The sequence below is a fragment of the Lactuca saligna genome, chromosome 7 (genome assembly GCF_052625555.1).
Source record: "Lactuca saligna cultivar CGN05327 chromosome 7, ASM5262555v1, whole genome shotgun sequence".
Classification (NCBI taxonomy): Eukaryota; Viridiplantae; Streptophyta; class Magnoliopsida; order Asterales; family Asteraceae; genus Lactuca; species Lactuca saligna.
The window spans coordinates 23397388-23411303 of NC_136423.1; the positions used below are offsets into that span (position 1 = coordinate 23397388).

At 31.1% G+C, this 13916-nt stretch overlaps 2 protein-coding genes and 2 long non-coding RNA genes across 5 annotated transcripts; 3 read left to right on the plus strand and 1 right to left on the minus strand.

Moving 5' to 3' along the window:
- The first annotated feature begins 147 nt into the window (after nt 1–147).
- On the plus strand, nt 148–3060 carry LOC145004297 (uncharacterized). The gene is made up of 11 exons (XM_078963188.1): nt 148–300; nt 392–707; nt 908–986; nt 1171–1265; nt 1395–1499; nt 1740–1819; nt 1939–2029; nt 2112–2219; nt 2336–2422; nt 2514–2582; nt 2736–3060. Exons 2-11 carry the CDS (start codon nt 450–452, stop codon nt 2877–2879), a joined length of 1116 nt encoding a protein of 371 aa, XP_078819314.1. The 5' UTR covers nt 148–300; nt 392–449; the 3' UTR covers nt 2880–3060.
- Nucleotides 3061–3168: 108 nt separating this feature from the next.
- Nucleotides 3169–6785, minus strand: LOC145004296 (5'-3' exonuclease family protein). Of its 2 annotated transcripts, XR_013662340.1 has the most exons (19): nt 6641–6785; nt 6418–6534; nt 6272–6330; nt 6091–6150; nt 5948–6001; nt 5828–5876; nt 5689–5736; nt 5528–5593; nt 5354–5404; nt 5141–5260; nt 4975–5059; nt 4790–4871; nt 4601–4715; nt 4462–4518; nt 4303–4349; nt 4164–4218; nt 3789–3948; nt 3556–3630; nt 3169–3370 (listed from the first exon to the last, which is right to left on the minus strand). XR_013662340.1 is itself a non-coding variant. In XM_078963187.1 (18 exons), the coding sequence occupies exons 1-17, from the start codon at nt 6650–6652 to the stop codon at nt 3556–3558; spliced, it is 1152 nt and encodes a 383-aa protein (XP_078819313.1). In that variant the 5' UTR covers nt 6653–6785; the 3' UTR covers nt 3169–3370. The 2 variants fall into 2 exon arrangements, 1 of the variants encoding a protein (XP_078819313.1); XM_078963187.1 differs by lacking the exon at nt 3789–3948.
- A 3821-nt stretch (nt 6786–10606) lies between these two features.
- Nucleotides 10607–11089, plus strand: LOC145004302 (uncharacterized). The gene is made up of 3 exons (XR_013662343.1): nt 10607–10648; nt 10915–10964; nt 11052–11089. It is a non-coding gene; the product is annotated as an uncharacterized LOC145004302 (long non-coding RNA).
- Nucleotides 11090–11487: 398 nt separating this feature from the next.
- On the plus strand, nt 11488–13298 carry LOC145006473 (uncharacterized). The gene is made up of 3 exons (XR_013662908.1): nt 11488–12629; nt 12724–12786; nt 13177–13298. It is a non-coding gene; the product is annotated as an uncharacterized LOC145006473 (long non-coding RNA).
- Nucleotides 13299–13916: the final 618 nt, after the last annotated feature.

The window sequence follows — 13916 nt, forward strand, 5'->3', positions numbered from 1 at the left end:
ATTTAGAAAAAAAAAAATTATAATTGATTAAAGATATATTTAAGAAATTTATATAAAACTTTTCAAAAACTATTCTGCATAGTTTTTTTTAAAAAGTTAGTTTACTTGTCAAATATGACCCTATGTTTGCCATAATTGAAATATATGGAAATAAAATCTTAATTGAATTATGTGGTGATGAATATCGCGAGATCGGAGATACTATAAATTACGACTTTAACTATCAGATTGTGTGCTTAAGATTCGCCACCGTCGTCGCCGTTTCCTCGCCGGAAACCTCCCCTCCCTGTTTAATTCCCGGTACTTTTTCTCTATTCGTGTTCTTCCTTGTTATTCGATTCATTAATCACGGAATCAGGCGCATAGTTTTTCGATAACTATAAAAACGCAGAAGCAATCAGTTCAGTGAAAATTGGGTAGAAAGTCGATCGATCGTTGATCTGTTCGAGATGGGAGACTCCACCGCCACCGTCAGTGGCGGTGATAATAACTCGTCTGAGAGAAACGCGGCGGAAGAAGTTTGTAGAATCGTGGAACAGAGTAAAGAGTTGCAGGAATCTGCGGCAACTTTAATTTCTCGAAATTCACAGGAGGAAGCTTCACTAAGGCAACGAGCCCTAGCTCTAGATTCAAGTATCAAAAGGCTCCATTCATACATTGCTTCCTCCGTCAAGAAAGGGAATTTGGATCCAAAAGATGCCGAAAAAGTAAGGCCATGTTTGTTTGATTGACTCTTATTTAGTTCACTCTCGATAAGCTACTGTGTGTATTTAAGCTAATAAATACTGATTTTTCGTTGCAAATTGAAGATATTATTGTGTGGACAGCTTTACTTGCAGGTTTTTTAGTTATAAAAATGGATCCTTTATTTGGGTTGTAGTTGATTGATTGTTTTATCCTCACACAGTTGGTTGAAGAGCTAACTAGAGCGAATTATACGTTGAGTGAAGGAGATGCAGCTGCATTTCTTCCCAGCAAATCTTATGGTGATTTGCTTCCATTAATTAATTTAATCCCTCACTATTATGCTTGTGAGAACACTAGTCACACCACTTTTTGATAATTCATACTTTCCAATTTCAAATTGGAATGATTTTGAAAACACTGAAGAAAACTTTGATAACTCCATAGAGCTAAAAAAAATGTTTAATTGGTGTTGTCTGGTTACAGGAAGATTTTTGAAGATGTTTCTTGGTCCCATAAATGTTCATGCTACCAGAAAGGATGTTCAATTGAAAGTGAAAGAGGAATACAATAATTTCAGAGTAAGTTCTAAAATCCCCACCTATATAACATCTTAAACCTCTTCCATCTACACATATATGAAATCTATTTCCTCTTAAACAAATAACAAGAGAATTTTATTTCCTTTCTTTTTGGTTCCCTATGAACAGGATAGAACTGCATATCTGTTTCTTTTCTTCCCATCATTGCTTCTGCTTCTAAGGTCATGGGTATGGAATGGATGTTTTCCTGCATTACCTGTTCAGATGTACCAGGTAATGTGTGTTCTTCTTCTCATCACACTTCCGTATCCCATTTGTTACACAGGACACACAACAGGTTGTACTGTGTTTGACATGCACTGAACTAGAGACAAAAAAATTCCAAATCTTTTTGTCTCAAACCAAAACTATGGGAGAAAGATTCGTTCTTGAATCTTGATCTCTTTTCTATCCAAAAGACACGAATGCCCTCCTCATCCTCATCATTGAAAATTACAAGTGTGCCCTTTTCAGGCGTGGTTGCTCTTTCTCTACACAGGGTTGGCTTTGAGAGAGAATATCTTGAGAGTTAATGGAAGTGACATTCGTCCATGGTAATAATTTTTCCTTGTAAATGTTTCTAGGGCCCACATGTTAGACAGGACAGACTTGTTCTTGATCTTTCATTTGTGCAAAAGACGAAAATGCCCTCTTGATTTTATTTTTTTTTCAGGTGGATATATCATCACTATTGTGCTATGCTTATGGCGCTCATCAGCCTCACATGGGAGATAGAAAGGCAACCCGATTGCTCCCAGAAACAGGTTAAATTACTAATTAAATTATTTCGTTTCATTTAATTTTAGGTTTGAGTGTTTAAATTTTAATCTTATTTAATTTTTTCAGAAAGGTATACAATTGTTTTTGAAATGGGCAATCATGCAAGGAGTTGCAATGCTTTTACAAAATAGATACCAACGCCAAAGGCTCTATACTCGTATAGCATTGGGAAAGGTATTGTTATAATTTATTTATTTATTTTTAAATACAAAGAAAAAGATAGATTAAATGTGACCCTAAAAATCATTAAAAAGAAAAAGGATCTTTAAGGACTTGATTTTGATTTGCAGGCTAGAAGAATGGATGTTGTGTGGGGTGAAACTGCTGGAGTAGAAGGTCAAATATGGCTTTTATACCCCATTCTCTTTGTCTTACAGGTCATTTTCTGCTTAAATACTAACCTACTACTTCCAATTCATTGTTTAATCATATTTACAAATTTACCCTTTGCTTATCTTCTATTCGTAGGCTTTTGAAGCATACGTGGGTCTGCTATTGCTTAAAACCGCAGTGGTTGGTGTCGTTTCTGAGTGGCAGGTATGTCATTACACATTCCAACTCATTCTTGTATTTTCGATAACACAAATGAGAAGGGCATTTACGTCTTTTTCACATTTGAAAAAAGATGCAAATTTTGTCCCATTAGTATCAGAATCGGTATCTGTTAAAAAAAATTATATTTATAACCAGGTGGTTACGTGTGGGGTTCTTCTGATAATTATGGCGGTTGGGAATTTTACAAACACGGTAAAAACATTGGTGTCAAAATCACGGGTGAAAGCCAAAATGAAGAAAGGTAAAAGTAAAAACGACTTGCTTCAAGGATCCTCATGACTTCAATAATCAAAAACAAGAGGATGGATATATCATGTCATATTATTAGCATCTGTGATGCGTATTTTTTTGGATGTTTTTTTTGTTTAACATTATATTTGAAGAGTGGACATTTGGATTTTGTTAAATTTAGAATATTAGTTGTGCCCGAAACTAATAAACTATTTTATTTTTGTTTAAATTCAACCTTGTTTATATACGTACTTTAGAATTTGCTTTATAAAAGTGTTTCCTAGCATTGCTATATTTAACATGCAATCACATATTATGAATCATAGAGAAAGAAACATGCAAAGTACACTTTTACTCTACACGGACGTCAATATTACTGATGTAAAAAAAAGTTGTTTCAGTAAACGATAACATGATACCTCGATTTTAGAGCGAAATTATCATAGAAACTAGAAACTTCTTAATATTACAAAACAAAATATTAAAAAAAAAAAATCATCAAAGTTGGAGGGACATCAAGCATACAACAGAAGCACCACCTACAAGTGTAGAAAAGAAATCTCAATCTCATTGATAAATGAAACACTTAAGAAGATGGAAAAAAAACACTTACGCTTTCACAATTTTATTAATTTAGCCACCAAATCATTATATTTTATGAAGATTATAATATAATAATTTAATGGCTAAATTGATACTGGTGAAATAAAATTAAAAAACGAACCTATTTCTTTTTTCTACCAGCTCCACCCTTCGCTTTTTTGTTGGCTGGTTCTTTTGCAGCTTTTTCATTCGTTTCCTGTCCCAAAAAACGTCATAAACTATTAAAAAAAAAAAAAAAAAATCCATTCACAGCATTTTCTCAAATAAGTTTTTATTGGGAAAAAAAAATGGCCTAAGTCAATCACTAGTTTCTCAAAACCATTAAAAAAACACGGCTAAATTTTAAAACATCACCATTTTGGCTTCATGTGCCAAAGCATACACCTTTGGATAACATCAGGGGGTGTTTGGAACACAGACTTAAAGTTGGAGGACTAAATCTGCTTATGATCTTTCCAGTTAATATCTTAGTCTTGGTTACTTGTTTTGAAGATCCAAGAACGCATTTAGTATCCTGACAGCCAAAGGGTTAATTTCGTAATTATGCAACGATGTTCCACCTTTTTTTTTCTATTTCTTTTCAACTTATTCTATTAACTACTCAAGCAGGAAAAAAAATAATCAGACCTCAATTTTGCTAAAACTATTTAAGAGAAACATAACTGGTGATGATTCCACAAAAATAAAAATACATTAAAATAATTCAACTACTAGAAAAGGATATCGTACCTTTCTCTTAATGGGAACAGAAGTGCTAACAACTGGTTTAAAGAATGATTCTAATCTGGTATAAAGAAAGCAAAAAATACAAATTAAAAACTAAGAATGCATACGCAAAAAATGAATAATCAGGTTTTAAGTTTTTTACCGATTTTGTGACGACTTGTTCTTGGAAGCTTTTATTTTCTCTACTGCCTGTTATTTAAATACATTACTTAATTACATGTACAAAGAGCTAGAAAAAATAAATACAAAAAATATTTTTTTTTTTAAATAAATAATGAGTAAAATCATTTGGTGTCCTTGCCTTTGTGACTCTGTCACTGTTGAACCCATTTTCAGTCACCAAGAAGTTTAACAAACCCTGAAAAATAAAAAAATTAAAATTAAAAAATAGAATTTTTAAAGTACATTGCTATTTTTTGTTATTATAATATGAATCTCACTTCTTCATCTGGAGAAGTCCATTTAAGTTCAAGCTGTTCATCATCAACACAAACCAAAGGCTCTTTGAAAAGGCGTCTGGCCTCTTGATATGGCCAATTCTCAGGTATTTGATATCTGACAACAAGGGTAAAACCGTAAATAACATTCTCCAACATTTTTTTAAAATAAATAATAAATAAATAAAGAACCTTTCTTTGTTTATATTTTCAAGGATAGTTTCTATTGACCCGTGTTGACGAATGAGCTTCAAAGCTGTCTGCCCACCAATACCTAAATTTTAAAAATAAAAATAAACAAATAAATATATATATATATATATATAATAAAAAAAAAAAATAAGAAATTTATAAAAATTATATATTTATTTAACAACCTCTAATACTGTCACAATAATCACATCCACAAAGGATACAGAGATCAATGAATTGATCCATTGTAAGGTTCAGTTCCTCCAAAACCTGATATAAAATTAGTTAAAAAATAGTGAAAAAGAATAATAATAATAATAATAATTTTTGTTTATTTTTTTAATTTAAAACCTTGGAAACGTCAAATTCCATCACGGGGATTTTTCTTGAAGCAGGATCCATTAAATGTCTAAGAAATTTTGGTGCTCCAAAAGTAAGAGAATCCATATCTTCAGAGGCAACAGCATACACCTGAAATAAATTTATTTATTATAATTAAATATATTAAATAAAATAAAATAAATGTTTGTTTTGCATATATGGAAAAAAATACGTATACATTACCTTATCAGCTTTGCAAAGAGCAGCACATTGTGCCTCTGCTTCAGATGGGGCCTACACTCCCATAAGAAATAAAATTACAAATTTACCCTTGTTTACTTTTTCATTCCATTTCCATAATTGTCATGTTATTTTCTCAATAATAATTTTTAAAAAATAAAAAAAATAAAAAGTTACCTCAATAACAGGCACTCCCATAAGCCTTAGAAGTTTTTTGCAATCCTCATTATGTTGTCTTGTTACCTAAAAAAGATGGAAAACAATTCTTTATAGTTTATAACTTAAATAAATTAAAAATTAAATAAACATTAAAGAAAAACATGTAGATAATTAGAGACCTTCACAGTACGTTTACTAAATTTCTCAATGTCTTCCTTATTGCCAGCCTACAACAGTAAAGAGATTAAAAAAATAATAATGATAAGTAAAAAAATATGAAGATCACATAAAAGAAGTGGAAACAAGTCATGAAATTACCTTAATAGCCTCATCTAACTCGGCTGTTGCATCTTCTCTCCTTGAGTATCTGTGTAATAACCCTAAAACTATGTCACGTTATTGACATTATTTGTTATGATAAAACAAGAATTAGGTTACCTTTTTGCAAGTTCTTGTTTCTTCAAATCGGGAGGTGCCCCATCAAAAACATAGCTAGATATGGAGAGGAAGGTCAAATTGGTCATACATATGAAGAAATGAAAGATTAAAAAAGAAGAAGAAGGAAAGAAATATGGATTTACACTGGCTTCAATCCAGATTCCAGAAGCCTAATAGTCCGATTGAACATTCCTTGCAAATGGCTGTTATACATACAACAAATTGTAAAAATGAGACCCAAATTGTGGATTAGAATATGAATTCAATGATCTTTCATCCGAAATTAATATGTTTAAGAGATGAAAAATCGTTTAAGACACTTACCTAGTCACATCACCAGCCTCATTAGTCAGCATTTCTGTCCCACTTCTTCCGACGACAATCTACAATAGATCCAATTCATATGAAGCATAACACATACGTATAGTGATTTATGTTGAAATGGGAAGGGGAAACGAGAATTTGGGTACCAGAAACTGGTAGATGCTCATGCTAGCATCGATGGCGATTTTCCGACCAAAATAACTCTCGAATTTCTGCTCTTTCATGGCCTTCGGGGCATTGTCCGCTAGAAGCTTCGTTAAACCCTAAACACCCAAATTCAACAAAAAAAAATTTCAGAACAGTTTAAATTACCAGAATCAAACATGTTATCGACAAGAAAATATTATCAGATTCTAGGAAAATAACTACCTTTATCCCCATTTGCGTGGATTGGTGGAAAAATCAAGTAGAAATTAACGAGTGGAACGACCGATGCTCAATCCGAACTAGGGTTTTTACCATTTTCCCGCCTCTTCCGACTGCACATATATGTAGAGAACATTTTTCTTTACCCCTTTTTCTATGGAACTATTACTCTTCAGACCTTCACATGTTATATGTACATACACATTAATTTGAGATTTATGTATTAAATGAATTAATTAAAAATTATATATATATATATATATATATATATATATATATATATATATATCAAAATATTTGAAAACTTTGAATTTATAAAAAATAATGAATTATTATAATTGAAATTCTTTTATCTTTTAAATTTAAATAAATAAACAAAAAGAAACTAATGAGTTTTAATTTGAAAATTTTGAAATTAAAATGTAAGTTCATTAATGAAATTGATATGTATTTTTTACTATATTTATTGCAATTATTACATTTAAATATTATATGAAATTTAATAAAATATAAAAAAACTCATAAAATAACATGTGGAAAAAAATAATTCAAAATAACTAAAAAATAACATTTGGAAAATTAAATAAGAATGTGACATGTGGCAAAACAAAAACTTCATTTATTAGAGTAAATATAACGATTAAACCAAACTGCAAATTTGGTCTCTATGGTTTCACAAAATTATAAATGAAATCTAAAATCTTTTCAACTTGTCCTATTGGTCTTAAATCAAAAAAAAAAGGCAAAATCACACTTGAATGAAAAAATCCAAAATCAAGTCCTAGAAAAAAAACTAAACTAAACAAATCAAAGAACACCCTACTCGCGACCTTTACAACAAATTTCTTTGTAACATCCCAATTTTCAAGATCAAAAATTAATTTTTTTTAATGATAGTGGTTAATTAGTTGAAATTTGAAGAGTTCAAATATTAAATTAAGGAGTAATTAGTAAATTTAACATGATTGCTAAAAAGAATTTGAGAAAACATGAGAGTTTTAAAGTAATACGGTGTAAGGAAGTTGACCTCTTTTAAAATAAATATATAGATAGATATAAATATATATACATATATACAATAAACTATTTATAAGATTATATGTATTTATTTATTGCTTTAGATTACCATAGTCATGGAGTGTTTATATTTATTTATGGATCAAAATACTTAGAGAAATTCCATAAGTTCTTTTTAGTTGTTATATTTTCATAATTTTAATTGTTATACATAAACATCCATTGTGTTATTTTGTTATAAATTTTTCTTTAAGTTTAAGGTTTTGTTATTTGTGTTTTTTGATATATGTGTTTGATATTTTAGTCAACTCGTATTTTCCTTTATTTATATGAAAGCCATTAAAATATGGATATATCACAATATCACATGCATCTAATATTAATAAATTCTTAAAACAAAACAAAAAATGCAAAATAATAACGAAGATGTTATAACTAAAATTTGTTTTCGTTTCTTTACATTTTCTTTTAATTAAATTAGAATTAAATACCACATAATGTTGTCAAAAAAATTCAATCATATATCCAACAATAAATATAACTTTCTAATCATATTAGTTAACTACCCGATAACGAAAACCCAATCAAACAAAAAATAGGATATTGCAAACTAAGAGCATACATTTTCATTTAATTGTAATAAATAAATTTAAATAGATTCATCATTTTTCTTTTGGCTCCAAACGTAAAACCATAAACATTTTCTTGAAATATAAATAACGTAGAATGAAAAAAGATTAAATTTTAAAAAGTTACCTAAAAGCTTTTAGGCTTTCCAAACATTGATTGCCATACTCACCTTTAGTTTTCTCTAATATATTTCATCATTAATCTCTCTTTCATTGTGAATAGACAAAATTGCACAAATAGTCCATATTATGTTGAAAACTGTCACTTTGGTCCAAAAATGTTTGGACTAACACCAGAGGTCCAAAATTTTTAATTTGTTGTGAATTTGGTCTAATTTATTTTGAAAATTTCTAAAGTGATGGAATTGCCCTTGGTATTTTCTTTTTCTAATTATCTTTTATTAAATTTGTATTTTCTAATTAAAAATTAAACCAAAAAGAAAAAGAAATATAACCTATTACATCCACATGTTTTTTTTTATAACACACATAAACATCATATCCCTCTCTTCATTATGTCAAAAACAACTATCACCAGCAGTCGGAGCACTGCCATCGTCCGACCATCAAAACCTTTGCCAGAACCTTAAAACTATTCGGCACCGACTTCGTCGGAGAAAAAAAACTGAGATCCGAACCGCCGAAGACCACCATGCTTCTTTCTTTATGCTGCTACGACGACCATCACTCTCTTTTTCTCCCTTCTGTTGTTATCAATCGTCTGTCGAACCATCCAAACCACCATCGATGACGAAGATTTGAACATCAGACGTCGGATCTGCGATTTGTGTCTGTGTCGTTTGGCTTTCCAGTGCCGCAATCGGATCCTTCAGCCTTTATTAGCATCTTTATCGACTTCGGAACCCCAAGGTCGTTCGTCACCAACTCCATGTTGCCTCCGTCGGTGGCTCGAGTTATTCTACCTCTGTATGTGGTGAAACAAGAATGATGATGAAAAGGTTAAGCGAGATGATGCCATCATCTATATACAAACTATAGCGTTGCCACCGCCTCTACAAACATTTGCTTCGATCTCATTGATAATTATCGCTACCGGAATACGACAAACAGGATAGACGTATCTAGAACTGTTTGCTCTGGTGATTGGTTCCTTGTTGCTGGAAACCTTCATCGATCTTCATCTTCGAAAATCACTCCCATATCCTTAAAACCTTCTAGTTGTCGCACCCTTTTGGTTTGTTGTCAAAAAAACGTCTCCGGCAACAGAATCTTCTTGTTACCGGAATGCTTAGTCATCGGAATAGCCACCAGAATCTGGTGGTGTTTTTTTTCTGAACAAGAGAGAGAAATATAGGGGGTGGGGGTGATAATACAATTTTTTTTTCTTTTTTAGTTCTTATAATTTAAAAACTAAATTGAAAATGAAAATTTAAAGAGCAAAATCGTCGTTTTATAAGAAGTCAAAACAAATTGGACCAAACTCGCAACAAAATGAAAACTTTGGACCACTGGTATTAGTCTAAACATTTTTTGATCAAAGTGACAATTTTCGACATACCACAGGGACCATTCATGCAGTTTAGTTGTAAGTGAATTACCAAACATGAAATAATCTTCTTAGATAAGCAAAGAGTTCAAGTAATCAAACAATTAATCAACGTAAGTTAAAAAGATGAGTTTAAATGAGTATGGTTCAAGATAGACGATTTATCATGAATCATGTGGATTTGGATGATGTCATTGTAAAGAAAAGATAGAGATTACTATATATATATATATATATATATATATATATATATATATATATATATATATATATATATAGTAATGCAGAAAGAAGTTAGGAACAATATTCTTTATATCCTTTAGAATTTTGCCACATAAGATTCCAAACTTTGGTAGCTTTTGTCCCTTAGAAGCCTAATTTTTTAAAAAGACTCATTTCACCGCTTTTCTTGGCCGATCAGTTGTATTTACTCCCATCGCCTTCTACTGCTTTCATCTACCGCACCATTCATATGAAGATTTATCGCCTCTCTCATCGTTATCTCTCTGTCTCTCCCAACATTTTTCCGATAAGCCACCGCCGATGGGCTGTCCTCGCCTTCTTTCAGCCTTTTTCTTCTTGTTCTGTGCAGCAAAATGAATTTCCTTGTCTCTATAGAAATCGACAAATCGCTATATAATGTCTCCTTTGATGGGTTGCGGTTTTGATTGCTTCCTTTGACGGGTTTTGGTGTTCATCATTGACCGGTAATTCCTTTAATGGGTTCCAATTTTGATTTTTCTTTACATTGATTGAGTTGATGATGACTTTTTCTTGTGAAAAAAATATGCACTCTCGATGATGGTTGAACTTCAAGGTCGCATTTTGGCAAGGCAACTTGGAAGGCATATCCTATCAGTGGGTGTTTGCATTTATAACAGTGTTTCATCCTCTTTTTCTGAGCCTCGTATGTTTGAAAATGATGATCGTATTTTTGATTTAGGGTAAATCATTAATTTTTGATCTTAAGTTCTTTAATAGGAACCATCTCCAATTATAACTTGATGGAAATGTGATTTTGAAACAATTCCTTACCTATGTAAATTAGCACCGGATCTGCAGTTCATTTTATTTTCATCGTGTTTGTGGTTGTTTATATATGATGTCATCTACATTTTTTGTAGGCGGGGAATCTGGTACATAAAACCCACATTCTACTAAAGACTAATATCAGGTGATGTCTTCCTATTATGGTTTTTTTCGTTCTTTTTGTTACACTTTTAATCAATTGTTGTTAATTTGTTTTATTGATTTGGTGTAGGTGTAAAGTTCGTCTCTCTTTCTCTTTCTCAATTTCATCTCAACCATGGAAGTCTTCTTCAAATAATCTTCATAAAATGAGTTTGTATTCTTTTTACTATTCTCTGTGTTTTATATGTTTTTTTTTTCCTAAAACGTCTATCTTAGGATGGAATTCGAGAGGTTGCCAAGGAATGATTTCATAGGAATGACACTGAAATTTAAGAAAAGTGCACATTAAGGTGTTGTTTGTTTTTGTAGGCAAAATGTTTCCAGTTTGCGGAGCACATCTGTAGACCTCTACAGCAGAAGATGTGAACCAAACGTCTGCAGTCTGAAAAAAAAAGTTTGTTTGTTTTTTAACATCTGTAGACTACTAAAATAAACTAAAATTTAAATAAACTGATTTTTTTAACTACAAAGTGATTTTTTAATATATTTATTACTTTGTTGTAAATAATTAACAGATTTAAATCAACTTTTTTGTAATATTGTTTTTTAACATCTATGGTCCACATCTGCGTCAAGAAGAGGGCGCACAAGCATTTTTAGGTCTGCAGTCTTTAAAAAAACAAACATTCTGTGAATGCTAATGTCTGTGTGTGGTCTGCATCGCGCAGACAAAAGAGGCCAAGAAGATATGCGGAGAAAAAACAAACACCACTTAAGTGTTCGTAGAAATGTCTAATAGTGAAAAAAAATGACGAAGAGCACCCCTCAATTCCTGATTTATGGTCCTTATTTATTGGTTATTATTGCTGCTCAAATGAGAGACATATTTCATTTACAACACTGCATTTCTCACAACATGTTAGCATTGTTGAATGCAGATAAAAGGATTTATCCCAAAAGTGTTGAAGATGATCTACCTTCTGTTTATTCTTAGCTTTATGAGATTAAGCACCACTACAATTGGTTGTGGACATGTAAATTGCATTACAGTGCCACACCTAGTTTCTAGGGGCGTGCGTTATGTGGTTTTAGGGCCAAACCAATTAATGATTACACAAACAATTAAAATGATTTTCAAATAATAAGTATCGTAACGTGTTCCTTTGTTTTCCCATACTAACTAAAAAAAAAATTGGAAAAATTCCATTTAAAACACCTTCGTCCAAGATAAATGATCTATAGACTCTATTTCATACAATTAGTCTTGCATACCATTAATTACTCTATATATTATGATTTGATTTCACTTTTTGTACCTAAAGATGTTGGATCAGCTTGATTATCAGAAGCTCCTCAAAGAAAGTTACCTGAAACACCAAAGGATTACATCTGTTGGGCTTAACATACATGATGAACTCCATCCGTAGGACATACTTCTACAAGAATTGGGTTTGGAGATACATACTACATCTAATCATCTTGATTTTTTTCCAGGTTACTCTCATCTCATATCATATCCACAAGACATGACATAATAAGTTGTATTGTATTAGTTTTGATTCCCGGTTTAAAAATATTCATGTGTTTTTTTATTTTTTATTAAATTATTTCTAACAAGTGTAATGAATTTTTGCAACATTGGTGTTAGTACTCTTCTTTGCAGTTCTACAACAGTCTCAAATGGCATGTTACATGCTGCTACTAAATGGTAATTTTCTTTATTATATAAGGATGATAAAAAGCGTCCACACCTTCTTACACACGTGACTGACTATTTTCTTTTGTGTCCAATGATACTTTAGTCTACCTGCATATGCGACTGACGAGGAGGTCCTAAAAGGAATTATACACCCTTAAATTTCAAGGTATACACATTTACTATATTTTTATAGTTAGTTCTTATTATTGAAGGTGATGTCATTCATGTCCTACCTTAATGGATAATGTCTTATTTACCCATTTCTTTAAAATACTAATATTGCTCATTAGTAATTTATGTTGATTGGAAGCTTTGTAGGTAGAATATAACATATCAAGGGATAGTTATTATCCATCCATTGAAAGAAACTATAATTGTTGGAAAGTGTCTTTAGTTAATCAAATATCTCTAAAATCTTTCAATGTCAAAAATATGAATAATTTTTGTGGAGAAAAAGATACACTTAGTTCTTTTGATATTTCATTATTGGTATGCATTTTGATTTTTATCCACCATTTAATGAAAAAAAATGTGATTTTTGAATTTATTTTGGTAGGGGATGCAATGAAGGAGGGAAGCATTGTCATCTAGTCAATGAGACTTCCAATGGACACATGGGTTCGTGTTGAAATTATTGATGCAACTGCTTTTAGTGTGAAAGAAGACGTCAATCTGCCACTTATTGACTTTGAACTATAGTTTTTATGTTTTATTTTCATATTCCAGATTTTGACCCTTTCAACACTTTGGTGAGTGAACAAGTGAATTTGTTTCATCATGATAGACCCAATTTCACTTGGTTTCTGAATAAAATTCATAATCTTAATGGCATGCCTTTGTAAGCTTGAATTGAACTCTAAATAATCGGTTATAAAAACCAAATGTACTTTCACTAAGGACTTTGTTATATATTGGAAAATTCATATGTATTTAAGCAACAACGATAATAAATGTGTTGTGGTCACACTTAATGATGATTAAATCAACGATTATCTTTAGGAAAGGCAAAATATTGATTTTATTCAACATTTTACATCTTCATTATTACAATAGCATCAAATCTAACTTCTACTTTTCTCTTATTTTAATGATGTAGTTACCTTACTTTCTTTTAATTTTGTGATTATTTTTATAGGTGACTCCCTAACCTCTTGCTATGGTTAAACCACCTAACTTGCCATGTTTTGCTTCCCAATCAAATGTCTCTCTTGAGTGAGAAAAGGCTAACAATTTTGTTTTGACTTTAATAAGAAAAGGCTAACAATTTTGTTTTGACTTTTTAAGGTCTAATTAATT

What these genes read in the sequence shown, in the direction of transcription:
- LOC145004297 (XM_078963188.1), top strand. Translation starts at nt 450, where the DNA reads ATGGGAGACTCCACCGCCACCGTCAGTGGCGGTGATAATAACTCGTCT. An exon ending in ATCCAAAAGATGCCGAAAAA is followed by an intron (nt 708 to 907) that starts GTAAGGCCATGT and finishes ATCCTCACACAG; the next exon opens with TTGGTTGAAGAGCTAACTAG. An exon ending in TACCTGTTCAGATGTACCAG is followed by an intron (nt 1,500 to 1,739) that starts GTAATGTGTGTT and finishes TGCCCTTTTCAG; the next exon opens with GCGTGGTTGCTCTTTCTCTA.
- LOC145004296 (XM_078963187.1), bottom strand. An exon ending in TGAGCATCTACCAGTTTCTG is followed by an intron (nt 6,331 to 6,417) that starts GTACCCAAATTC and finishes GATCTATTGTAG; the next exon opens with ATTGTCGTCGGAAGAAGTGG. An exon ending in TTATTGTGACAGTATTAGAG is followed by an intron (nt 4,872 to 4,974) that starts GTTGTTAAATAA and finishes TTTAAAATTTAG; the next exon opens with GTATTGGTGGGCAGACAGCT.